Source organism: Silene latifolia, chromosome X (genome assembly GCF_048544455.1).
Source record: "Silene latifolia isolate original U9 population chromosome X, ASM4854445v1, whole genome shotgun sequence".
Classification (NCBI taxonomy): domain Eukaryota; kingdom Viridiplantae; phylum Streptophyta; class Magnoliopsida; order Caryophyllales; family Caryophyllaceae; genus Silene; species Silene latifolia.
The window spans coordinates 336571145-336597724 of NC_133537.1; the positions used below are offsets into that span (position 1 = coordinate 336571145).

Below are 26580 nucleotides of genomic sequence, written 5' to 3' on the forward strand. Positions count from 1 at the left end.
ATAAGATGACGCCCAAATAGAATAAATTAATTGTTTGTATGAGATACGAGATAATCAATTTCTTGTATTATTTGACTCTTAGTTAGTCACATAAATGTATTATTTGATGACGGGTTACGAACTCGGGACAAAGAGATTTATTATTTAATTATGAGATATTTAAATAATAAATGATTAGAATTTATTAATTAAATTGTACGGTGGGAGTTGGGAAGTATATGATAAAACGTAAGTGGTAATTTGTAATAAATGAAATACATGGTGGTAAATTGTAAAATACAGGAAATACATGGTGGTAAGTTGTAATTTTCACTAAATTTTAATATGAACGGAAAAAAAACCGTATGCATTGAAACTCTTTGATTTGTAACGAAATCCATCTAAAATTCTGTTATAGTTCTTGTACCCTGAATATATTTTATATTCTTCCCATTTTTCAAAATCTCCTTCACATATTTAAGGCAAAATGCGGTGTAACATTTGTCCGTCGGATTTTGTTGGAGTATAAATCCACTTGTGAGTCCCGCATCGGTGAAAAAGAGAAAAAGTGTCTATCTTATAAGGCCTAGGGGTATTTCTCCCATTGCCAATTGGTTTTGGGAGATAAGAGCATTCTTGGGCTTGTGAGTTAGACTTCTCTCCTCCACCGTGGGTAAGGCCAGGCCCATCTCGTGTTTATTAGATTTCAAGTTTGAACGCAGGTCATGACTCATGAATATCACTACCTATGAGTCTATGACTAATTGACGTATATGTTAAAAATTAGTTGTGTGTTCATGAGAGGAGTGTTTTATCTTGTTTAAGTGCCTTGTTGTCGAGATTAGTCGTAAACGGAACAACAAATGAGTAATTATCATTGGTAATCATTCTTGACTTGGATGTAATATTACATAATTATATTTAGCTCACTTTTCAAACTTACTTTCCGGTTTTCCCGCTTTTGCTAATATACTTCAAAGTTAAATTCTCTTGGGCACGTAAATTATTTACCCAAATCTAAAAGTTATACACATACTCAATTTGGTCATAACTCATAAGCCCATGCATTTGCATGATTCCGATTAAAGTGTTAAGATTCCATGGAGTTTGTATCGTATAGAGTTGATAAAGTTTATCACAATTGGTATGAGAATTATATATGAGAGTATTTATAAATACACACGTATAAAAGAGAAATACAGAGTATTATTTACGGTTATGGATAAACTTTATCGTGTAGAGTTATTTTATGACTAAAATAAATCTAAACATATTTACGAGTCATGCTGTTATCATGATCACGTAATAAAAAGAGATGAAATTGAAAGAAGAAAGAAAAAGAGGGCAAAGTGTCTAATCTTTATTGGAATTGCTTGAATATTGAAACTACAAAGGATTATCTTCTTATTTGAGCAACTACATTTCGTACGGGGAAAACCTTCTTATGTCAATACATGGAAATTTTACGACCAACTTATCTATTTATGACAATGTGACTATGTGACCCATAAAATCTTGCTTTTTCTAGACTTGAAACAACTCGTAAGGTAAATTGAAGAATCACCCATAAAAATAACGAAGTCTTTTACATAGTAAAAATCGGTACAATTTTACACGATCTTTCAATATCAAATCGTCATTATTCATCAGTCCATGGGTGATTGTTTGGTGACACGTAATAAAATTAATTTTTGTAAAAAATATTAATTTCCCACACGGTCACACCTAATTATCACTAAACCACAAATACTACTATACCTCCACTTGTAATAACCATTATATATTTATCCGACCTTATGTGTAATTTTTCTAAGCATTTTAAAAGTTTAATTTTTCTTTATGTTGAAATATATTAGTTCAAAAACTTTTGTATAGAGCTCAGAAACTAAACCAGCAGTTGTAATATAACTGGTGGTATAGTCTATCTAAACACGTAAGAGCCATATTAACATGCATGCGCCTATATATATGGGTGTGTGTTTTTTTGCCGCTGTTTTAGGATAACCATTAACAAGTTTTTAAACCTATAACCAAAATTTGTCAATATCAAAAGTGTTAATTACTAAAAAAAAAAAACATAGGAAAAAATGGCAAATGAAGATGAGAAATTTCCAGCACAACAGCAAGATACACAACCTGGCAAACAATATGTAATGCGTCCTTTACCAATTACTGTCAACCCTAATTATAAAGGATCCAACAAACTTCATGTAATGCATCTTCTACCTCATTCATTTATTTTTATTTATTTATTCGTTTTTTATTATTCGTTTTTTATTATCGGCATAATATATATAGTCATGTGCAAATTAATGTCTTTTTTCGATTAGTTAGTGAGAATAATGGCGAAGCCAGAATATCATTATTGTTATTAGAATTCTGATGTGGATTTTACGATTATAATACAATCATACGATTTGAAACGTCATGAGTCTCCCGAGTCATGACCTATCATGATCCTAGATGGTTTAGATTCGAAGGTAGAGTCTTAAATTGCTAACCAAACAATTTTTCCCAAATTCACATGAATTTAATGTAGGAACTTAATACATTTCTACTGATTAGTGTAGGAAAAATAATCGCAGTAACCAGAGGGAACAGAAATACCGTAATAGAGATGGTCAGCAAAATAAGAGAATAAAACCCGTAAGTAGTGTCGTGGTAGAAGCCACTGCCTGAAAACTATTTCTCCGGTACGACCGTGGTGGCGATCAGCTAGTGCCGGTAGTTCCCCAAGGATAACACTACAATCTTCACGCAGTTCCGCCCACTCGGAACTGTGAGACTTGGAACGATATTAAAACCAAGACCCAAATTTTAAGATAGATGAGAAGAGAAGAATAGAGGAGAGAATGATTTTCTGTGTATGAAAGGTGTGGAATAGCTGCTTTGTATTTATATAACGAGCGGGCGGTTTTAGGAGCCAAAACTCGCTCCTCCATAAACGCTATCAACGAGAGAAAGGGGAGAGAATAACTCACCCACTAACAAAGATCGACTTATTCCACTAACAGCCCATTAGACTGTTTCAACAAAGCAGAAGCCCACTCGGATGCGGCCCAAAAAGATAGGCACAGCCCGCCGCAAGCGATTGCCAAATCCCGAATCCCGAATCACGAATCCGGATCCGGGCCGGGCTCGGGCACGGGCACGGGCGCGCGCGCGAGCTGAATTAACACCTCACAAGGCTTCCACAAAAGCCTCCCTTGACCCACTAGTGATAGTGTAAGGCAAGATGAGATATATAAACACATACATCTTTCTTTTCCTCACCAATGTGGGACAATATGGAAAAATGACTTTGCTAAATAAAGCCCCTATTTCCAACAATCCCCCACTAGGGGCGCCAGAGACAAAGAAAAAGAATTCCTGGGTAAAGGAAGGATTGGATACTTAGGTATCAATATCTTTCGATTTGAATTGCACTTTAGTGTAATGAGGAAACAACTTACTTACAGCGAGAGAATATCTTGCGATTTGAATTCCTAGCTGAGCTTCGGTCGATACCCCCCACAACACATATCATACCTTCAGATTAAGATCGTTCCGCAAAAGTGCAACGCGCTCTTTTAGAGTTATGCGTTTACCTCGGTACTAATAGATGTGATCAGAAGACTTCTCATAGTCTAATAATGATCGTTACACCTATGTAGGTGACTCAAGTGCTTCTCAATAGCACTTCTCACATGAGTCATTAAGGACCTAAGTCCAACCTGGTGTATGATTCATCAAGTGCGTCTCAAAAGCACCACCATAGAGGCTATGAATCATACAACGCCATAGGAATAGAAGCTTTAGACCTAGTCAAGTCTCACTCTTGACCTAAGAACTTAAGCCCCATTCCCCTCGACGTATCAACGACTAGTCTCCTAGCCAGCCCTTTAGTAAAGGGATCTGCGAGATTGTTTTCAGACTTCACATAGTCCAAAGCAATCACTCCATTGTCTTGGAGTTGTCTAACTGCAGCGTGCCTTATTCGAATGTGTCTCTTTTTCGAATTGTAGACACTATTCTTTGCAACACCAATAGCAGCTTGCAAGTCACAGTGCAGGGAGACCGGTGTCAACCGTCCGCCCCATACTGGTATATCAGCTAAAAGGTTTCTCAACCATTCAAATTTCTTGTCCCCGCAACTCAAGAGCTATGAACTCGATTCCATGGTAGAGCGTGCGATACAAGTCCATTTTAGAAGACTTCCACGATATAGCACCTCCACCCATGGTAAAGACATAACCACTAGTAGAACAGATCTCATCGTTACATTACGCAACCCGCCGCATCACAATATCCCTAACAACACAAAGAAATTTACTATAATGCAAACATAAGTCAACTGTTCCTTTTAGGTATTTTAGTAAACGACGAAGAGCATTCCAGTGTTCATTACTAGGGTTATGTGTATAACGACTCAGTCTACTAACTGCATAAGCAATATCTGGTCGAGTACAGTTTATTAAAAACATCACACTACCTAGGATTTTAGCATACTCTTCTTGGGAAACACTCTTGCCCAAGTTTTTACACAAGTGTACACTAGGATCATAGGGTGTTCTAGCAGGCACATCATCAAAGCAGTTAAACTTTTTCAACATAATGAGATTGACTTAGACATATTCCATTGGGGTTTCGGATGACCTTAACTCCTAGGATAACATCAGCTTCTCCTAAGTCCATCATCTCAAATTGTGATGACAAAAAATCTTTGGTTCTAATTATGACCTCCAAATTATTACCAAGTATTAACATATAGGCACAGCCCGCCGCAGGCGATTGCCAAATCCCGAATCCCGAATCCGGATCCGGGCCGGGCTCGGGCACGGGCACGGCGCGCGCGCGTGTGCGAGCTGAATTAAGCACCTCGCAAGGCTTCCACAAAAGCCTCCCTTGACCCACTAGTGATAGTGTAAGGCAAGATGAGATATATAAACACATACATCTTTCTTTTCCTCACCAATGTGGGACAATATGAAAAAATGACTTTGCTAAATAAAGCCCCTATTTCCAACAATTAGTGGGAAATTTTAATGTCCTGATAGAACTGTTATAACAGAAGCAAGAAAAACAAAGAAAGAACAATAAAGAAAGCAACGCACAGATTTACGTATTTTACTAACGGTGTGTTAGCTACGTCCACATGGCAGAAGGGAGAGAGTTTTATTAATGTGAGGAGTTTTTAGATTACAGATTCAGATGATATGATAAACATGACTGCTAGGGAGAGTCTTAGAGAGTTTATATAATACTCCGTACTCTCTAAGATCTAATACAAAATGAATGAGCTTCGCATAGTCGTTCGAAATGACAACTAACAGATTCAAGGCACAAACCCAACATGAACAAAACGACTCCTTTACATCATAAGAAATGTCACCAAATTTTTCTGTAACCATGAGAACATGCATGCATGTAGAGCCTAGATGAACATGTGTCATATAAAAACTTTATATACTAGGTAACATAATGAACAAGCTTGCTTGTTTATTCGTGTATATCTGACTTTATTATCAATTAGTAGATTATATAACTGGTTGTATGTAATTTATGTACAACCTTTTCAGTGTTGTCGAGTTTTGTTATAAAATTGTCGAGCTTTACTAACAAAATTGTCGAGTTACAATACAAAGTTATTGAGCTTAAGAGGAATAATTATTAAACTCAATAACTTTTTAAATTAGCTCAATAACTTATAAAATAGCTCGACAACTTTATGTAAAGAACTCAACAACTTTGAGGCGGTTGTACAATGCTAATATACAACTGGTTGTAAGATAGTATTTGTGCTTTACTATTTACTTTATATTTACTAATTCCATTTTTTTAATGTGTGTTTTTTGGATACATATTAGAAATCATTAACTAATACAACTACTCTACATTACATAATACTCCTAATTAGTGTAGATCCCGCGCAAATGCGCGGTATTTTAGATAATAATTTACAAAGGCGTTAAATATTATAGCTTGGTAACATGCTTAAGCGATATAATAGAGAAAATTAGATAGTTTTCATACCAGATAAAATTGACGTTTTAACTGTACCTAATTATATAAATTACTTCACTATTACGTATAATAATATTATACGATTACATTAATCAAAAGAATAAGTTTAAGTAATGACTTAATTATACAATAAAATTAAAAAATTGACAAAAGGAGATAGTCAACTTGTAGTACCTTTGTATCAAAAGACGGGAAAATAGAATTATGAAAAAAAAAATTGTGCATAATATTTTGTCTTATATCATACGACATACGTATTATTAATGTAGTACCACATGTATAACAAAATTAAAATATCTCATTAATGTGTGTTTACAAATTAAAAATTAGTAGTAATATCTCCTATTCATGGTATAGAATTAATATGATATAATGTGAGGAGTGATGACCAATCATAAAGCATTTCACTTAGGTGATATTAATATGATATAATGTGAGGAGTAAGGAGCCAGGACCAATAATTAAACATTTCACTTAGGCGGAAAAAATTTAGAGAGCTCTTATTCTTTTAGGGTGTGTTTGGATTGAGAGATTTGGAGGGGAAGTGAGGGGAGGGAATTGGAAGGATGGGAAATCCATTGTTTGGTTAGCAAAATGAAGGTAGAGGGATTTGGAGGGGAGGGAAAATGGATCCCTCCATTTCCCTCCTACAAGGCAAATTATTTCCCCACCAACATAGGCAAGATTTGGAGGGAAAATCATCTCCTCCATTCTCCCTCCCCTCCCCTTCCCTTCCTTTCTCTTCCCTCCTCCTCCCTCCCCTTCTTTTCCCTCCTTTTTTTCTATCCAAACAAGGCCCTAGTAGAAGAGGGATTGTACAAGACGTACAGGTCATCTTGATCTATTTTGCTTAGACAATTGGATTAATACATAAAACAAGAAATCCAATTAATCATAGTAAATTATCTAATGAAGTTTAATGGCATTTTGTTAGGGAAAAGTGGCATTAGTAACAGGAGGCGATTCCGGGATAGGCAGGGCAGTTTGCTACCTATTCGCGCTAGAAGGCGCGACTGTGGCCTTTACGTATGTTAAAGGCCAAGAAGATATTGACGCGGAGGATGCCCTAAAATTGATCAGTGAAGCCAAGGCAAAGGATGCTGATGGTCCAATTGCCATACCCACGGATTTACGATCTGAAGATAATTGCAAACGGGTTGTCGATGAGGTCGTTACTCGGTTTGGACGCATTGATGTCCTGGTTAATAATGTTGCCGTCCAGTTCTATAGTAAAAGCATAGAAGAGGTTTCTGCTGATCAACTTCGACAAACTTATGAGACTAACTTTTTTGCCTATTTCTTCTTGGCAAGGTTAGTGATGATCCAACCATCTCTTTGCTACTTGTATCAAGTATGTTAGAATATAAAATCGGTGTTGGGACTCAACCATCAGATTAAACTCTTTTGGTTGAGATGGTTTCATGACATGGTATCAGAGTCATGTGACCGAAAGATCTCGGGTTTGAATCTCACCACCCTCCAATTTTTAAAGTGGAATATTAAGCACCAGGTATGCGGAGGCCCATTAGCTTGTTGATATGGTTTCATGACAAAGTAGACCTGGTAAACGGTTCAATTGGGTCGGATTTGGGTAGGGTCGGATTTGGGTTTGCAAGAAGTCAGGTCAGATCGTGTAGGGTCTGGCCGGTCATTTCGGTTTTGTTTCATTTTCGGGTTTGTTAATTATCAATAGTTATTTAGGGAAAACGGTCATTTTCCAAAAATAATCATGTGGGCTAGGGTCAATTTTGCTAGGTCTAACTTGCATGTATTTTATCCGTTTCATTCTTTCCGTCTCATCTCTTTTTTTTTTTTCTTACGTGTGTCCTCAGAGTACACGATTACATTCATTAATTTTCCATTTTACTAAATAGTACTTCGTGTATCATGGTAAACTATGAAGTATATAGACTGTTATCGTGCTTCCAAAGGGCACATGCTAGAAAAACCGACTTACGGTCTAGACCTTACTTTGTTCATGTCATAGGTTTGCCCTGAGGCACATGAAAGAAGGAAGTTGCATAATCAACACATCCTCATCAACAGCTTACACCGGTCTACCAACATTGTTAGAGTATAGCACCACAAAAGGAGCTATAGTTGCCTTTACTAGAAGCCTTGCCCTTCAACTCATCCCTCGCAAAATACGAGTCAATGGGGTGGCACCTGGCCCCGTCTGGACCCCACTTGAAGTCGCTTCGCTACCAGTCGAGGAAGTTGTCAAATTCGGGTCACAAGTGCCTATGGATTATGCTGCTCAGCCTTATGAAATTGCACCATCTTATGTTTTTCTTGCTAGTAATGATTGTTCTTCCTATTTTACTGGCCAGTTTCTCCATCCTAATGGTATGCCATCTTCTTAAGGAAATAAACTCGGTAGCACGTACATGTTCACGTAGAACATTAAATAATCTTCCTAGTTTGACTTTTGTGGTCAAAGATAAAAAAACCTTGACCAGTAATAGGGTAAAACTAATCAAAATTATAACATGATAAAAAAAAATTATTTACATTTCTCATACAAAAATCTTTCAGAAAAAATAATTTTTGAGTAAAAATCTTTTATATAAATAGAGAAAAATCGAGTCAAAGTGAAACTAGGCTGGTTGCATACTTGCATGGCTAGTCGTCTCCCCTTAAACAACGGAAAAAATTGAAACTTTAAGAGTTTTAATTAAAATTTTCATTTTTTTTTTTCTAATTTGCGTTATGCACTACTAATTCGCCCTCTATTTAGTGCAATAGACTTACATTGTCTCATGTATATGAATTTTTTTAATGAATATAATCGATTTTTGTCGATGTTGCAGGGGGACAGGTCGTAAATGCATAGTCCAAGCGTGTGTGTATTCGAAGATAAATGGATTGCTCTTTAAATTGAATAAGATTTACAGTAATAATCGTGTGAGAAGCATATATATGTTCTACGAAGTATATAATCCTTTAATATATGTGTGATTGTCAAATTGTTGTGACGACAATATGTAAACAATCAGAAATTGAACTGACAATGTATGAAGCAACCGAATGAGGTTCTTTTCTTGTTTTCTCCTTTTCTAGTTGGTACTATTGGGCCTGGAATCATGTTTTAACCCGGACCAATTTCGACCCGACAGTCCGACATTGCAGTGATCACCTTGCCTAATTATCAAAACGATTGATCGGAGTTTGAATCCGCTACCAAAAGCATAGGTGCATAGCCATGACTCATGAGCTTATGATCACCTTACCTCGATAGTTAAGCGTGTGTGGTGAAAAACTAAAAATAAATTGTTGACTTTTAATTTATCATAAAAGAAAAATTACAAGGTATACATTAGTGACTCTTATAGTGCTTTGCACTTCTTTAATATCGCTCCCGACAATTTTAAAAACCGAATCTACTATTAGTCGGTGGTATATACAATGACGTGATTTATCGGGCATATATATGTACGTAACACAAAATAAGATAAATTTAAGGACAAGTATGCAATAGGTGTTACTATGTTAGAATAAAATTATGGGCGGTTTAGTATGAGTACTGAGTTCAATTATTAAGGAATTGATCTAATTTAAGTGAGGTCTTAAGTTTGAGTCCTAGGTATACAACTGTGTGCCCGTGTTAGATTTCATGAAGGATAACTTTACCACCTTAATGGTCCTACCCAAGGTTGATCAAAAGTGTGGGCCAGCTCGACTTGACCCACCCACCACCCACAGGGTCACTTTTAGCCCCACCCCGATCTGCCCGCCCTGCCCGACCTCTATCCGAGCCGGTTCCGGTCCCCAAAGTCAAGCCCGCCCCACCCCGGACCCGCCTCACGGGTCACCTTTTACCCGGCCTGCCCTGATCCCGCCCCAATCTTGGGCCGGTTCCGGGTTTCCCAAGCCAAACCTAGCGCGACCCTTTGACCAGCCCAAGTCCTACCCGACTTGATTTCGGATTAGAACCCGATGATATAGTAGTAGACAAAAAAAGAGAGATTATTATGAACAAGTGAAAGCAATAGCAAGCTTGCTTAAACGGTTAAACCAGATAATCACTTGTTGCTCTCTGTGGTCACTCAAATTTCCACCTATCCACTTCAATTCCATCAATTCTTTGCACCCTCATTACTTATCATTGCTGGTAATTTCATGGTTTAATTTAACTTCATATCTTCAATTCTTCATGCTTAATTTTTGTGTTCTTGAATTTATCCTGTTAATTCGTTCATGGGAAATTTTGATTTTTGATTTTGGACCAAGTATGATATATTTGTAGGATGAAATTTTGATAATATGATTAAATTTTTATTAACATATGTTGATAATGCTTTGAAAAAGGAGAAGATTGAATCTTTTTCCCAGAAAAACTGATTTATCTGTACTATAGTTTACATATGTTAAGGTAAGAAAATAATTTACACAATATGGAATTCCTATAATTACAATATTCACACAATCAATTAGGAGATTTCCTAATTGCTAGAGATATGGTTAATACTATGAGTGTTTGATGGTGTTAAATACTCCCTCCGTCCCGGTCATTTGTTTGCCTATTCCATTTTTGGGGTCTCATTAATTGTTTGCCTTTCTATTATAGGAATGCCTTTAATGGGCAATTGGATCCTCCACACACAATTTAGTCCACTTGTCATCTAATAATTGACCCCTTCCTATTTTCTTGGTCTTTGTGCCAAAACTAAAGGCAAACAAATGACCGTGACGAAGGGAGTATGCTTTATGTGGTTGTTTGATGGTGTTCAGTGAACCCATTTAGCATTCGTAATAGATAAGAAATGCCCATTTGGTTGGTTGAAAGTGTTGAATGTGTTACTGTCAGTGGCGAAGCCGGGATTTTTCGTGAGGGGGCCAACTAATAATTGAGCAAGGTATACTAGAAAAAAATCGAAAATTTTCTGTTGTTCATGGGGTGAGCGCCCCCCTAGTCACAGCACCTGGTTAGTGTTAGCTAGCTTTGATGGGGCCCCTAGTAGCCTCCCTAGACCCGTCCCTGGTTGGTTAGCTAGCTTTGATGGCCATGGGTAAAGATAAAGTTATAGCTTTTCGCCATATGTTTGTCCAGGTTCGACATTTTATGGACTTATGGAGTGCTGAATTTGGATGGACTAAGTATCACCATACAATGAATAGTCGTAGAACCATTGATTGGGATTTAGCCATCAGCGTAAGCTTTTGTTGAGATGGGTCTCTCAGGGTATTAATGGTTAGGGGTTTGATGTTCTGAACACCTGCTTGATTTTGACGAGGAAACAAGAACGAGGATACTTTTATATGAATTCTTAAATTTGGTGAAGAGTGTTCCAAATTCTTGTTTGTTTTGAAATCAAAGTTCAGCTTTATATAGCCGAGACCATCTTGGAAGCTAAATTATATTCTGTATAAATTTTTTTGTTTCACTCATACTCGCATCATTTGCTTTGCTGCACTGTAAAAAGCTATCTGTCTAAATACAGAGATTCCACCTTCTCCCAGAGATACACAACACTTACTTTTGGTAAAAACATAGTAGAGCTGATGTAAAAATTCTCTTGATTCTGAAGATAAATTTTATTTGGTTGCAGAGTTCTAACTATAATTTTGATACGAAGTTGTGACGATATAGCTCATAAGGTAAAAGGCACTCTTTTTTCGTCCGACCCACTTACATTGCAATTTGTGGGAATCTTGGAGGCAGTGGGGTAATAATGTTGTTGTTATGGTACAGGGGATGTCAACTAGCACTTTGACAAATCCTGGAAGTGGTGGGCTATATAGGTCAACTCACTCGAGGAGTTCCGTTAAAAGAACCCTTTTACTTTGTGGTGCACAAAGAAATCCCGTCTGGAACAATGGTGTCTGGTATCCTTTCTTAAGAGGACAGCACTACAGCACAGGCCAACGGTGTGTGAAGGTTGCAGCAGGATGGCTCTTCAAGGGGGGAGGAGCTGATAAAAGTTTGGAAGCTAGTATTGAATTTAGTGAGAGTGCCAATGAGGATATATTGGTTTTCTTTTTCCAGCTAGACTTGGCAACCCGGGTTCAGGTTTGAGATTAATGAACTGATCATTTCTTTCTGTTTAAGAAATGTTTTGAGTTTTGACCTCATTATTTGTGTCACTCTTCAGCCCTCGATAAATTGGCAGCGAGTCATTGTTACAGCCCTTATTTAATATGTAACACCCCACGTTAATTGCAGAGGTTCAGTGATAGGCTTAAAGGACTAGTGCTTAAAGGGATTGAATGTACTACTCATATCAACAAAGTGCACTTTCTTTTATGGTCATCCATGCGAAAGAACTCCAAAGTTAAGTGTGCTTGGCTGGGAGTAGTCTTAGGGTGGGTGACCTCCTGAGAAGGCTCCCGGGATGCGCATGAGTGAGGACAAAATGCGCTATAAAGGACCCGTGTTGATATGTGGGCCATGTACACAGCCTGGTGAGCTATCATAAGTAACCGCTCCCGACCCGGTTTGGGCCGGGGTGTTACATAATACCATGGTTCATAGCCTTGAAAGTTGAAACCATGAATGTGAGATAAGATTATACGAAGTAATAATTTGTTGGAGGCATGAACAGAAGTTCAAATTTGCATCTAGGACTGGGATTGATATGAATGTTGGAAATTAGAAAACCTTGTTTTTGAGTTTTGTAAATGTAGATGTCATGCCTAATGTATCAATATTTTGCCATGCTTTATCCCGTTAAGCTGAACTTTTTATTTTTGGCTTTTTTCCCTACCCAGTATGCTTTGAACTTGGATCAGTTCGATATCGCCCAGCAATTGAGAAACAAGCTCACTGAGGTTTGTTGCTTTCACCATTGTAACATGTAGAAAAACACGTAATTCCCCAACCTCCCGCATTGGAACCTGGCGCTCTGCATCGTCGTGGTTTCAAGGAGATCGTATAGCTTGTCTACACAGCTGTCTGTCCATGTTACCTTTTGTATGCATGTCATACTTTACAGATGAAGTAGCACCTCGGCACCTCCGTCCATGAATTAACTTCTCAGTTTGTTTCTATAAATTAAAGAACATTGTCCATGCATGGGAAGTGGGATCGCGAGTTGATGAAAGAAATGGGATCACAAATCATGACCACACATAACATACAAACACGGAGAGGCTTCAAAAGGAATATTTATTTATGGACACCTCAAAATGAAAGCCAGGGTGTACATTCCCGGTCTGTAGGACAGTAGAAGCAATAATTTGGGGTTTAAATGGATCTCAAGTGGCAGAGAAGATAAATCAGTGACATGAATTGCTTATACAGCTTCTTTGGTTGCGGTTGCTAGGTCGAAGAAGAAGTCACGAGACAACGCAATGCAAAAAAAGGTTCAAGCGCAAAGACTGAAGTTCAAGATCAAGCTATTCGTATACTGAGATTGCGGTATATCTTTTTATCTTGAATCATAGATAATTAGATACTGTTCGGTTAGTTTTGTTGATACCTCACAGCTTCCTGCACCATGCAGAGCAGAATTGCAAAGTGCGATCGACACTGAAAATTATGCTGTGGCTGCTGAGTTACGAGACGGAATTGCAAAATTGGAGGCAGAATCTCTCGAGGCATCAGCGAAAGCTTTGGCCTATGGAAAAGTTCAATTCGCTTTCCGTTTGGGTCAAAAGTTACGGCATAAGATTTTTGGTAAGTAATATGAAAGTAGAACCTTTGCTCTTCTTAGTCTTGTTGGTATATATTTTTCGCCTAACATAGGAACTTCTACAATAAGCTATTGTACAGTGTGTACAAAATTGTCTCTGGTTACACATCAACTCATCTTTGATTTATGGAACTGGATTTCAGTCCGAAATATGTAAAGTGTCATGATACAGGCGGGGGTCCTCGAGAATCAATTGTTATTGGTTTCAGTGTGAGGCAGTTTCCCGAACACTATACTAATGCTAATATGCCTTGGTATTAAATCTATGTTCGAGATTTAGCATGGAATCTTATCGTGGCCCTTAGACCTCATAAAACAAGCTATTGACATTTGTATCTTAATACCTTCACGTGGATTTTGCTCACTGTCGTCTTCAATTGAGGGTCCACATGAGACTTATCTTGGGATCATGATTTTGTTTAGGCATATAAATATATAATTACACTATAAAGGCAAACTGAGGCTTAGGTTTGAGTAAGTTGAGACTAGAGAGCTTTCTTAAGGATCCATTTGTCCATTTTTTTTTTTTTGCTTTTGATATAGATTTTTAGGCATCAAACTTGGTAGCGGTCATGCTATTGACTTTGCTAATCCTACCACAACAAATGGTTGGGAGACGGATCTAAAAGGAAAACGTAAACAAATGGTAGCAGAATATGTTATATCTGAAAGAAAATAAAATTTGTGTGGAAGTCACTCTTCCTGATGGTGAAAAGTTCTGGTATAATGCAGGATACCGCGGTGTAATATGTGGCATGGATCCAGTGTGCTGTGAATCAAATGATTGGATGGAAACTGCAAATGTTCAAAGTTTATCCAAAGGTTCTAATCAGCCTTTCTACCAGGTCATGGGATTCCTTCATTTACTGCCGCCTAACGTGAGAAGTTTCTAGGTTAAGTTTGGTTTGCGTAATTACATATCTCAACCTTTTCTCAGTATTTCAGGTACTGGTAGATGTCCGTGAAGATGCCGATCTTCTCGTAACCTATGGTAATTTATATCTGGGCTTTATGTATCTCATGTTTCGCCTTCAAACTGGAGTTTACTTTTCAGATTACTATTTCTTTTTCAAATTTTCTTTGTTTATCTTCTCGTAACTTCGAAAGGTTTCAAATGATGATTTGTGTTAGCTGACGCTAGACACTTTGGTCTTGTTACAATCTGAGGCTTCACAAGCTGATACAACGTCGACTGACAGGCGTATTAACTATTAAGTAGTATAGGATCTTCTCATAAATTTCTACTGTCTACTGACAAGCATGAAAATTGTTGTTTCAGTTGCTGAAGAAAATTTGATCGCTCCAGAAAAACCGGACCTGGTAAGTGAAACTTCCTGCAAATGTGCAAGTATATGCATCGAAACACAAGAACTCGTATGAGACGGCCTCACATATAAGACCAACTCATTAACCCCATAATTAAATAAGGAATACATGAGTATTTGTGCTGATCCCACATATTAGACCAGCTCATACAAGACTGAAGTGAATCAAAATAGGCTGAGGCATCAGGCATGGTTGATTTGACGCCATGTTTATCTGTGCAGACCAGGTTTGATCATCCATACACTTCATTTCTGTTTTATGGAGTCGACTCAGCTGGAGACTTCATTCCCATCAAACAGTTACGAGAAAAGTACAACCAGCCTAGGTATGAAGTACCCTCCGATCCTGAAGATGAAGAAGACGGGGACCGACCTTGATATAACTGCAGGGAACATTCTGGCTGATCTGCTGTTCATGATGAAGTTTGATCTTTGAGGTTCCTGGCTTGTAGCCTTGTAGGTCATCCTTTAATCCACATTGTCCTAGAGGTGTTTTTACTGCAAATGTCCGATAATATTTCGTCAGATGTCAGTAATCTTTCTTAGGCATCTCATTATTGTAAATCCTAATCATGTTCCAGTAATTTTTATTTTTTATAGTTCACTTCATATGGAAAACTTCCTATTTTCACCTCATAAGATTTCTTCTCTTCAAATGTTTTACTAATTTTAGCAACACTACCTCAACGCTTCAAAACTCCTACGACATTACCAAGTTATTTCCCGATAATCCATAATTTTCGTTTCACTATTGACTGTTCATAACGCGTGTCAATGGAAGTGTAAGAAATTCCCATAAATACCAAACTGAAGCGTATTTTTAAATCAGAAAAATTCTTAGGTACACCAAGTATATCATATTATTGTACACTTTACCTGAAAAAACTCTCATTCTCACCCGATATTCTCATTAGTTTGGTGTACAGTCGGCTTTCGACATTAAGTCGGTAGTCAAGTGAGCTGGTAAAATCACATGTCCTAAAATCCACCATATAAAATGCATAGACAATGATACTCCAACACACTCTCTCTTTGTTTACTTGCTTTTTCTAACAAACATCTCCCTCTTTTACTTCAACTCTACTCTTTAACTTCCTCTGAATTCCTTCACTTTTCAACAACAATGGCATCCTTCAAAGAAATCGCCTTTCTTTTTTTACTGCTTCAAGCTACTTTCTTGATTAACCATCAAGTTAAATCTGATGGTAAGTTTTTCTTCTCACCCATTTTCTTTAGTTGGGTTTTAAGATTCACTCTCTCCGTCTCTCGATCATTTGTTTACCTATCGTCTTAAAGAATAAAAAAGGTAAATAAATGACGGGGACGGAGCGAGTAGTTTCTTTCCACTGTTAGTCTTATTTACTGTCTTCATTGCTGGATTGTTTTCCTAATTTGCTAATTAGCTTAATTTAGAATAAATTATATGCCTTTTTTTGTTCTTGATGATTCTAGATTGTGCATTATGGTTTTAGTTTTGATTAATTGATCTGGCTTTTGCTGATTTATTTATAGCTGCAATTTGGATCTGATCATTTGTTTACCTTTGATTAAAATACCGACTCCTCACAAGAATATAAAAACGTAAACAAATGAATGAGGTAGAGAAAGTACATTTATAAACAGATTAGTGAAACTTAGCATACATCTGATGATAATCTACTCCCTCCATAGTCCGTCCTAATTAAATGACTGAGACGGAAAGAGTATATTATAGGATTGGTTGATCAACAACATCAGAGCCTTAATCCCAAAATGATTTGGGTCGGCTGACATGAATCATCCTTTGGAACCGTCTATGGGTGAACGCATATCTCAAAGAACATATAGAAAAGAATATAGGATTGGTTGATCATCATATGTAAATAGTTAATCATCGGAAAACGTAAAGGAGGAGGTTACTTTGTCATCTGGTTGTAATGCACAGAATACGAGTAGTTAATCTTGTCTGAGACCGTTGTATAGACGCACACAAGCCATTGGCCATATATTGTGAAAAGAGAAATGTATGTTTTTGTAGCAACTTAATGGCACAGTAAGAGTGAGATTTTCCGATTTATTTGGATAATCAAATTTGCAGATGAATGATTTTTGCTAAATGGTTTATAAAAGGGTTCGGTGTCACGTATCTGAGCTTTAATTCAGCATGAACTACTGAATTCTGAAACTGTGCATTGCGAAAGTTTGTTACTTGAACCTGAGGTAATGTTGATGTTGCGATCATCTAATTCTATTAACTTGTTTACATGTATTTACCATAGATGAGGAAGACAATCTTCTTCAAGGGATCAACAAGTATCGGGCATCCTTAAACTTGACAGCCCTCGTAAAGAACGAAAATGCAGCATGCTTTGCCGGACAAATAGCAGATCAATTCAAGGGTCAACCATGTACAAACACCACCGGGTCCAACACCATTCCTGGCACCGAGCCACAATTCCCCAACTACCCGGATCTTTTAGCTCATTGCCATCTGAACATGAGCAACACTCAAGATGCTGCAGTAATGCCAGCTTGTGTCCCGAAATTGGACCCAAGTCTTGTACTTACCAATTTCACACAGTCTCAGTATTCAGGTTCCCTTAATGATACCAAGTATACTGGAATTGGTATTGAATCTGAGGGTGATTGGATCGTCGTAGTTCTTAGCACAAATTCCTCAAGTAGCAGCTTTGAGGATGCTACAGGCGCCGGATCTATTTTCAGCCCTAATCTTTTGGTCTATTTGGTGGCGGTTTTTATGGGATATTTTTTATCATAGGCTAAACCTGGCAATTTCAGCTCTAGTTTTGATCTGTGAAAATTCTCATTCTGTATTTGGCATTACGGCGGAATTGTATTATTTTTTATGAACCATCTTTTTTCCTCATGTTACAGATTATTTCATAATTCTTGGTGCAATGAGTCCACATTACTCCGTTTTATTAATCGGTAGTCACAGATTACTTCCATAGACTGACCCATCTACTGCAAGCTGCAACTGCACAAACCTAAGAATCACATTTTACTTAAATTAAATGCATTACAACATGAAAATTAGTTACAATGGTTGAGTTTGGATACATATCTTCGGAAGTGGCCGTGCCTGGAATTTGCACAAACCAGGCTCGGTTAACACTTGGCTTTATTGCGCCATACACTGTAATAGAGCGAGCGTTAGCTCCATCAAAAGAGAAATATGTAGCAAAATTTTAAGCAATTAACATTAGATTTTATATCAAATAAAGTTCGATTTTTCCCACCGCCTAACAACAAAGAATGAAACTCGGGACCATTACAACTGTAAGTTTATAACTTGTGTATCTGGCATTTGCCATTGAATGAAAGGTTTATTGCATAGCTGAAAAATGTTCTTTACTGTCTCTTTCCGCATGAGTAACTTGAACAAAATAGTCACGCAGTCACGTATCATGCACTCTTCAGTTTCGCTGCACTCACAAACAGTGATTTTCGGAGAATAATTCTCGCCCAATATTCTCATGTCATCAGAACATGAGCAGATTTTGAAGGGCAGAGAAGAACAGATCAAATATTTTCGGAGAATAATTCTCGCCCAATATTGTCATTGGTTTAGTGTAGAATCGCTTTCGACATTCTTATTTTAAATTAGAAAGCTCCTAACCTGCTCGCCATGACCAAATCTATATCTCCTAGTCAAGTCAAGAGTGCTGGTAAAATCACACGCCTAAATCAATCATATAAAATGCACACACAATAACACTCCAACACACCATCTTTTTGTTTACTTCAACTCTACTCTTTAACTTCCTCTCAATTCCTTCATTTTTCAACAACAATGCCATCCTTCAAACAAATCACCTTTCTTTTTTTACTGCTTCAAGCTACTTTCTTGATTAACCATCAAGTTAAATCTGATGGTAAACTTTTTCTCACCTATTTTCTTTTGTTGGGTCTTTAAGATTTACTCCCTTGTCTCAATTATTTGTTTACCAGTAAGTGGATCATACATCCGATGTACTACCACCAGTTTTTAGTTTCTGAGCATTATAATAAAGTTTTTGAGTTTTGTTTTAAAAATTATGAGTTTTACTGTAAAGTTTCTGAGTTCATTCACTAAAACATTAAGCTCAAAAAATTTAGAATAAAACTCAAAAATATTACTTACAAACTTAGTTAAATTTGGGTTTTGACGAAAAACAATTAAAATGTAACTTATAAACTTTAATAAGCTCAGAAAAAATACACATATGCTCAAAAACAAATAAAGTTTGAGGTAATAAGCTCAGAAAAAATACAAATATGCTCAAAAATAAATAAAATGTGAGGTGGTACATCCGATGTAGGTTCCTTTTTCTCTTTGTTTACCTATCATCATAAAGAATAAAAAAAGGTAAATCAATGACGGGGACGGAGCGAGTAGTTTCTTTCCACTGTTATTCTTATTTACTACTGTCTTCATTGCTGGATTGTTTTCCTAATTTCCTAATTAGCTTAATTTAGAATAAATTATATTGCCTTTTTTGTTCTTGATGATTCTAGATTGTGTGCATTATGGTTTTAGTTTGATAAATTGATCTGGCTTTTGCTGATTTATTTAGCTTCAATTTGGATCTGATCATTTGTTTAACTTTGATTAAAACACCGACTCCTCACAAGAATATAAAAACGTAAACAAATGAATGAGACGGAGGGAGTACATTTATAAACAGATTAGTGAAAGTGTGAAACTTAGCATACATCTGATTGATAATCTACTCCCTCCATAGTCCGTCATAATCATTTGTTTACCTTTGATTAAAATACTCCTTACAGTGAATATATAAGGCGAACAAATGACTGAGACGGAAAGAGTAAATTATAGGATTTATTGATCATCATATGTAAATAGTTAATCATTGGAAAAGGTAAAGATGGAGGTTACTTTGTAATTCACAGAGTAATACGAGTAGTTAATCTTGTCTGAGACCGTTATATAGACGCACAAATAGGATTATACATCCAGTTGTACCGTACCATAAGCATTGTACAATCAAGGTAAAAGAATCCGAGCTTATATGTATTTTTTTTGAGCTAATTCAAAGTTCATGTTTTTAATGTGTAAATGGATGAGTTCAATACTTTCTAATAAAGTTCATACTCATCTAATTTTCTTACATTACATTATTATCTTTTCAATGAATATATTCTTATAAATAAACTCTAATTTTATAAATAAATTCATAATTATGATTTTTTCATTAAAATAAAATAAAATTGATATTAAACTATAAAGTATAAGTTGCTAAATTTTTCAGTAATGTAATAACTATTACTGTAGAGAATAACTTGATACGTGTTTACTATTAGTTTCGTGACAAAAAACATTCACTAAAAAAAATCACAACTTAAATAATTTTTTTTATTAGTTTTCCATTTCATATCAAAATACAATGGAGTTAACTGATAAATATTAATGAGGTGCAAATTTAAAAAGTATAAATCCTCCTATATACTAAGAGAATACAACTTCTCTAAATTTGTCCCTCCAAAGTGCTCAAACTTATATATGGAAACAAATTTTATTTTCATTTATTAAACTAATTTTCCATTTAAAATAATCTATGCATAAAAACTATCTCCTATTATTAATTTCGTGATGAAAAAAGATTTTTTTTTTAAAAGAATTTGATATAGTTGAAATATTTTCATAATAAACACAAGTCATGGAATTATTCAATTCTTTTTATTAATTTTAATATTAGTTATTAAAATGCCAATATTTACTGCGCATTTGCGCGAGATCTACACTAGTTATTTAACATAAAGCTCGGATACTTTATCACAAAGCTCAGATTCTACACCGTACAACATATACAACTGGTTGTATAGTCCATAAATTGGTATAGATGCACACAGGCCATTGGTCATATATTGTGCAAAGAGAAATGTATGTTTTTGTAGCAACTTAGGGGCACAGTAAGAGTGAGATTTTCCGATTTATTTGGATAATTAAATTTGCAGATGAATGATTTTTGCTAAATGGTTTATAAAAGGATTTGGTGTCACGTATCTGAGCTAAAAGATTCGGGTAAAGTTTATGTTGCAATCATCTAATTTTGATTATTTGACTCTATTTACCATAGATGAGGAAGACAATCTTCTTCAAGGGATCAACAAGTATCGGGCATCCTTAAACTTGACAGCCTTCGCAAAGAACGAAAATGCAGCATGCTATGCCAGACAAACAGCAGATCAATTCAAGGGTCAACCATGTACAAACACCACCGACACCATTCTTGGCATCGAGCCACAATTCCTAGTTAATTGCCATCTGAACACGAGCGGCTATCAAGTTGCTGAAGTAATGCCTGCTTGTGTCCCGAAATTGGACCCAAGTCTTGTGCTTACCAAATTCACACAGTCTAAGTATTTGGGTTCCCTTAATGATACCGCGAATACTGTTAAATTCGGGAACGGCTTCAATTTAACATATACTATAATTGGTATTGGATCTGAGGGTGATTGGATCGTCGTAGTTCTTGGCACAAATACCTCAGGTAGCATCTTTGAGGATGCTACAGGCGCCGGATCTATTTTCAGCCCTAATCTTTTGATCTATTTGGTGGCGGTTTTTATGGGGTTATTTGTTATCATAGGCTAAACCTGGCAATCTGTATTTGGCATTACGGCGGAATTGTATTAAATTTTATGAACCATCTTTTTTCCTCATGTTACAGATTATTTCATAATTCTTGGTGCAATGAGTCCACATTATTCCGTTTTATTAATCGTTAGTCACAGATTACTTCCATAGACTGACCCATCTACTGCAACTGCACAAACCTAAGAATCACATTTTACTTAAATTAAATGCATTACAACATGAAAATTAGTTACAATGGTTGAGTTTGGATACATATCTTCGAAAGTGGCCGTGCCTGGAATTTGCACAAACCAGGCTCGGTTGTCACTTGGCTTTATTGCGCCATACACTGTAATAGAGCGAGTGTTCGCTCCATCAAAAGAGAAATATGTAGCAAAATTTTAAGCAATTAATATTAGATTTTATATCAAATAAAGTTCGATTTTTTCCACCGCCTAACAACAAAGAATGAAACTCGGGACCATTACAACTGTAAGTTTATAACTTGTGTATCTTTACTGTCTCTTTCCGCATGAGTAATTTGAACAAAATAGTCACGTATCACGCACTCTTCAGTTTTGCTGCAGACAAAAACAGTGATTTTCTGAGAGCAAGCATAAGTACCCATGTACTCTTTGTGATCTTCTCTTTGATCATCAAAAGTAGGGCTGAACTTAAGACCGTCTTCAAGATTTGCGCCTCTATACCCTTGAAATATCCTAATATTCCTTCATGTTTCCATATGTTGTAGAATACTCCTGAGACTGTTTTGCGAGTTTTTCTGGTTTGCGTAGCTTTTTCTTCTTCTCTCTCGGCGGCCTGAATCACAACCTTACACCTGAAATTGACATTTCTTTTTAATCATGAAGCAAGTAGAACCTCACATTGTTTACATTATGGCAGATGTTTATATTTAATAACTCTTCTGTTTCTTATTATGCATCGTTCTCACATCTTGGGATGCTCACTTCAATTACATATAATTGTGAAACTGAAAGTCAACCGGGTTATCATGAAAAGTGAGAACGACATATAAAAAAAAGTAGAAGCGGAGATGGTATGTAAGAAAAAGATGCAAAAACATTCAAGAGGGACTGTAAGTAGAGGAAGGAACCACAAACCTAATAGCAGGATATGTCAAGACGGTGGCGATGGTCTTAGAAAGCGCACCCAACAGAAAAGCAGTGGAGGCAGAGAGAGCTTGAGGAGATGACTCAGAGATTGTGTTTTTTGTAGACAGTCTTCTTGTCAAGAGTTTGTTCTTTAGCTGATCAAATACTGTGTACTGCCAATTTAGAGAAGAAAGCTTTATTCAATTCAAGTTTTTCTTAGAGCACCCATCTCTCGTTTTCTTGGTCCGTGTGCCAAAACAAAGTAACAACTGACCAAGACAGATGAAGTGTAGACTTGTAGTCCACATTTGACAGTTAAACAACAAGATTTAGACATGAAATCGAATACCTGAATTGACGGGTTTGCTGTCAGAAGGAGAGAGATGCCGAGGCCATCAAAGGCGTCACTCCAGTTGCCTTCTGTTAAAGTCGTCCACAACCCTTTTGACTTTCCAAAATCACTAGTTTGCATCTTGGATGATGCTGTATCCAATGGCTGACCAATCAATGTGGAACAAAAATAAGATCAAGCAAAAAAAAAAAAAAAACAGTAAAGTTTGCTCAGTTCAGAGTTGAAACATGCTTATTCTGGTTTACGGCACAACCAGCTGTCTCATCACAAACGAGCAACTCTAGAACGGGGTAAGAGTTCCACAGTATACATCAGATTCGGACTATGGCATTGGTGTCCGAAGAAAAGGACATGGGCACAAAATCATGTCATGAATCCGACATTTCTCTAAAAGATCCAAAGAAGGAGGTCTACATGACAAGCAAAGTGATGCACTTTGCATGAATGATTTTATAGACTCCTTCCTGTCACATTCATCTGTTTACCTTTTTTAATACTTAGTGAGGATTATTTTAATCAAAGGTAATGAATGAGACGAAGGGAGTAACATTTAATGATTATGAGTCTTACGTCTTAATAACCTTCCTTGTTTTAAAAAGTACCTTGAGTAAAAAAAAAATGAGTCATATAAGTCTGACACTTCACATATGTACATGTGCATGACAGCCATACTCGAATCTAACAAATATAAAACAAGTTTCTTAATATTCATATACTCTTTAGTAAATGACTAAATTCACATCTAGCAACTGAATTAATCAAGTCATATGATAAGGGAATAACCTGTGTTACTAACACTGTACAAGCTCCAGCAACCGCGGCAACAATCAAGTTCGCTGATGTGCCCATTGACTTGGAATTACTTTTCTTCAAGTAAAGCCTCTTGAAAAAGCTATACCCATAGAAATAAATAAATTGTTGTATAACTGACTGTAAATTCTTCGTCCCTAATCCCTGATATAACGAAAGAATCTGTCTTTTACGCATAGCTTCCCATAACACATCTGAAAGGTACCTGCAATGTTCAAACCATGACACAATTACTGTCATTACAAAATCCCACTCTTTCCGTGTCAATTATTTGTTTAACTTTTTTGTTCTTTGTGACGGGTATTTTAATTCAAGGTAAACAAATGATTAAGACGGAAAAAGTACTTTAAGTAGCCTAAGGTTATGTCTGGTAGAATGTCATATCAATTGCAATGTAAAAGATCATCTGTCAATCTGTCATTTCTCTCTTATCCTCCAATTTAGATTCTTATTCTCTACTATATATAGATCATAATTACCCAATTCAAAGAATTCACACATTTCCTACAAAGATTAACCAAACTAGATTCCAAGAGATAAACTTTCATATCAAATCCCCTCAAATGTACTTATCAACCCACCAACCAAACGACGAGAAATTCTTAGGTACACCGGTCCCTATCCAATCAAAAAAATTGGAATTCACAATAATTACAAAAAAGAGGCTTCTAAGTTCTAATTGATTCGGGTGTACCATGACGTGGTACAGTATCATGGTACACCAAATGTACTCCATGTAACAATTTTTCTAAAATGGCCTTATGTTAGGGACCATTTTTTAATGGGAACCCACATGTTGTATATGACAGGATGGGACCGAGACACGTTACCATCCAGTGACGGTATCTCATTTTTCAAATAAGAATTCAAGTAAAAAGAAGGAAAAACCTGTATCTAGGGGGATGATCAGGAGAAGGTGCTTCAGCTTGGAATTTGGTTTTACAAGTGTCTAAAGGGTACAAAATTGTGGTACTAACTAATGCTCCTATTGCACCTGAAGTTGCCTCTGTTAATGATTCAAAATCCAATGCCATCACTTTTTTTATGATAATACCGTAATAATAATAATTCTATTGATTATAGCTTTTTTTGCGATGATTACTATGAAGAATTATGGTGTTCTAAAGTATTTAGGACTTAGGACTAGTATAGTAATGCAATAAATAGTCAGATTTTGGATCTTTGGGAACCATATGGAAAGTGTAACTAATTGGCAAGTGGGGGTTGAATCCTATCTATTAAACGAACAACCACAGAGCCTACGTGGCGCTCTGTGGTTTAAAGTCAACAATTCAAAGGACAGTTTTTCTTTGCTAAATTTTAGTGCCCACGTTGCTTAAACAAATTAATTATGTACAATTTGATTGTTCCTTCTCTATGAGAACTGAGAAGTTCAATGTTCAATTACAAGTTACATACTACATAATATGACTTAAGTTTTAAGTATAAAATTCACATCATTATAATTACAACAATTATTTCAATTAATTAATTTGTCAATTTTATTTCATGACTGTTGTCACAACGAATTGTGCATCTTGATTTACACTACTAAATACGGAGTATACTGAATATTAAAAATTAAATATGCACAATTTCAACATTTATATTTATACTCAGTATGTGCTCTGTAGGAAATAAAAATATAATAAAGGAATGCTTTTAATAGTTACAACTCTTATTAATATAAGGAAAAACACCAAAATGATTTATAAAATGGAAAAAAAAAAAAGACGAATAAAAAAACGGAAATAAAAAACATTGACATTATCAATCACAATTATTCACTAGATCTACAAACTTGAAAATCTTAAGAACGAATATGCACATATATAATCTATAAAAAAAAGGTTCAAAACATTTTAAAACGTAAATAAATTGCAAAATCGAAAAAAGAAGAAGAGTGAAATCGTACAAAATAGTGATACAAAAAGACTCCCTTCTTTGAAAAAAATGGTTTAGCAGAAATACTAATATAATCTTAATCTTATCTTAATGTATGGAGATTAAGAGAAGCAACTACAAAGAATGAGCAACTACAAAGAATGAGGGAGGGAGGGATGGAGAGTAGTGTAAATCAAGATGATGAGTGGATATTGAATATGGTAAATTCTATGAGATGACGGCGGAGGTGGAATTGAGTATAGTATTGAGGAGTGAGGGTTAATGAGAGTGATTATATATATATATGACATGAGGTAGATTTCTTAGTTGTGGTATTTTGGGTCAAATGATATAGCTGTGGGTTTACGGGCTCCGTCAACATAAAAACTAAGTCCACTAGAATATATGATATAATAATTCTTGGGAGAAGAAATAGGTAAAAGGGAACTGGAGAGTTGAAATTCATATTTACCATGAGACAAGTAGAATACATGATAATAAACTAATTAGGGAAAGTTTGTTGAGAATATATCATGATAAATTAGAGTTGAAACTCATATTTTCCATAATTAGTGATATAATATTGAAAATATTTCCCTACTTAACTTATTATCATATGCCTTAGTAGGAATAGCAGCAGTTGTTTTATTACAAATTAGAAATACTAGAGATATTTTACCGATTTAGCTTTAAAATCAAAAAGATAATTAAAGTAGTAATTTATCTTAAATATTTATGTTTTTTAAATTACAAAATTTCAAATAGCATACCCATGTAAATTGCACGGGTTTAAAACTGTCCTCTTTATTAAATATGGCTTATATCCTCTTTATCAAATTGATTAAAATATTTGAAGGCTTTTTAATATTAATCACATTTTTTTGATACTTTTCTTAATAACAAC

General features: G+C 35.9%; 5 protein-coding genes across 7 annotated transcripts; 4 read left to right on the plus strand and 1 right to left on the minus strand.

The window, feature by feature from the left end:
• The first annotated feature begins 1541 nt into the window (after window positions 1-1541).
• Window positions 1542-9031, plus strand: LOC141619071 (glucose and ribitol dehydrogenase homolog 2-like). Its single transcript, XM_074436103.1, has 4 exons — window positions 1542-2189; window positions 6917-7293; window positions 7970-8328; window positions 8793-9031. The coding sequence occupies exons 1-4, from the start codon at window positions 2067-2069 to the stop codon at window positions 8813-8815; spliced, it is 882 nt and encodes a 293-aa protein (XP_074292204.1). The 5' UTR covers window positions 1542-2066; the 3' UTR covers window positions 8816-9031.
• A 929-nt stretch (window positions 9032-9960) lies between these two features.
• Window positions 9961-15574, plus strand: LOC141619070 (clp protease adapter protein ClpF, chloroplastic). Of its 2 annotated transcripts, XM_074436102.1 has the most exons (11): window positions 10080-10354; window positions 10438-10680; window positions 10727-11580; window positions 11675-11992; window positions 12691-12750; window positions 13245-13339; window positions 13425-13597; window positions 14346-14458; window positions 14559-14604; window positions 14893-14933; window positions 15161-15574. In XM_074436102.1, the coding sequence occupies exons 4-11, from the start codon at window positions 11678-11680 to the stop codon at window positions 15314-15316; spliced, it is 999 nt and encodes a 332-aa protein (XP_074292203.1). In that variant the 5' UTR covers window positions 10080-10354; window positions 10438-10680; window positions 10727-11580; window positions 11675-11677; the 3' UTR covers window positions 15317-15574. The 2 variants fall into 2 exon arrangements, with proteins under 2 accessions (XP_074292202.1, XP_074292203.1); XM_074436101.1 differs by lacking the exon at window positions 10438-10680 and having other exon boundaries at window positions 9961-10093; window positions 11532-11579.
• A 239-nt stretch (window positions 15575-15813) lies between these two features.
• On the plus strand, window positions 15814-17833 carry LOC141619072 (putative GPI-anchored protein At3g06035). Its single transcript, XM_074436104.1, has 2 exons — window positions 15814-16143; window positions 17197-17833. The coding sequence occupies exons 1-2, from the start codon at window positions 16062-16064 to the stop codon at window positions 17694-17696; spliced, it is 582 nt and encodes a 193-aa protein (XP_074292205.1). The 5' UTR covers window positions 15814-16061; the 3' UTR covers window positions 17697-17833.
• Window positions 17834-18115: 282 nt separating this feature from the next.
• Window positions 18116-24953, minus strand: LOC141619074 (peroxisomal adenine nucleotide carrier 1-like). 2 transcript variants are annotated; one of them, XM_074436106.1, is made up of 6 exons: window positions 24681-24953; window positions 23766-23997; window positions 22980-23126; window positions 22640-22803; window positions 22038-22356; window positions 18116-18292 (listed from the first exon to the last, which is right to left on the minus strand). In XM_074436106.1, the coding sequence occupies exons 1-5, from the start codon at window positions 24824-24826 to the stop codon at window positions 22080-22082; spliced, it is 966 nt and encodes a 321-aa protein (XP_074292207.1). In that variant the 5' UTR covers window positions 24827-24953; the 3' UTR covers window positions 18116-18292; window positions 22038-22079. The 2 variants fall into 2 exon arrangements, with proteins under 2 accessions (XP_074292207.1, XP_074292206.1); XM_074436105.1 differs by lacking the exon at window positions 18116-18292 and having other exon boundaries at window positions 21910-22356; window positions 24681-24931.
• LOC141622520 (putative GPI-anchored protein At3g06035) lies at window positions 18610-21629 on the plus strand. Its single transcript, XM_074438557.1, has 2 exons — window positions 18610-18813; window positions 21019-21629. The coding sequence occupies exons 1-2, from the start codon at window positions 18732-18734 to the stop codon at window positions 21534-21536; spliced, it is 600 nt and encodes a 199-aa protein (XP_074294658.1). The 5' UTR covers window positions 18610-18731; the 3' UTR covers window positions 21537-21629.
• Window positions 24954-26580: the final 1627 nt, after the last annotated feature.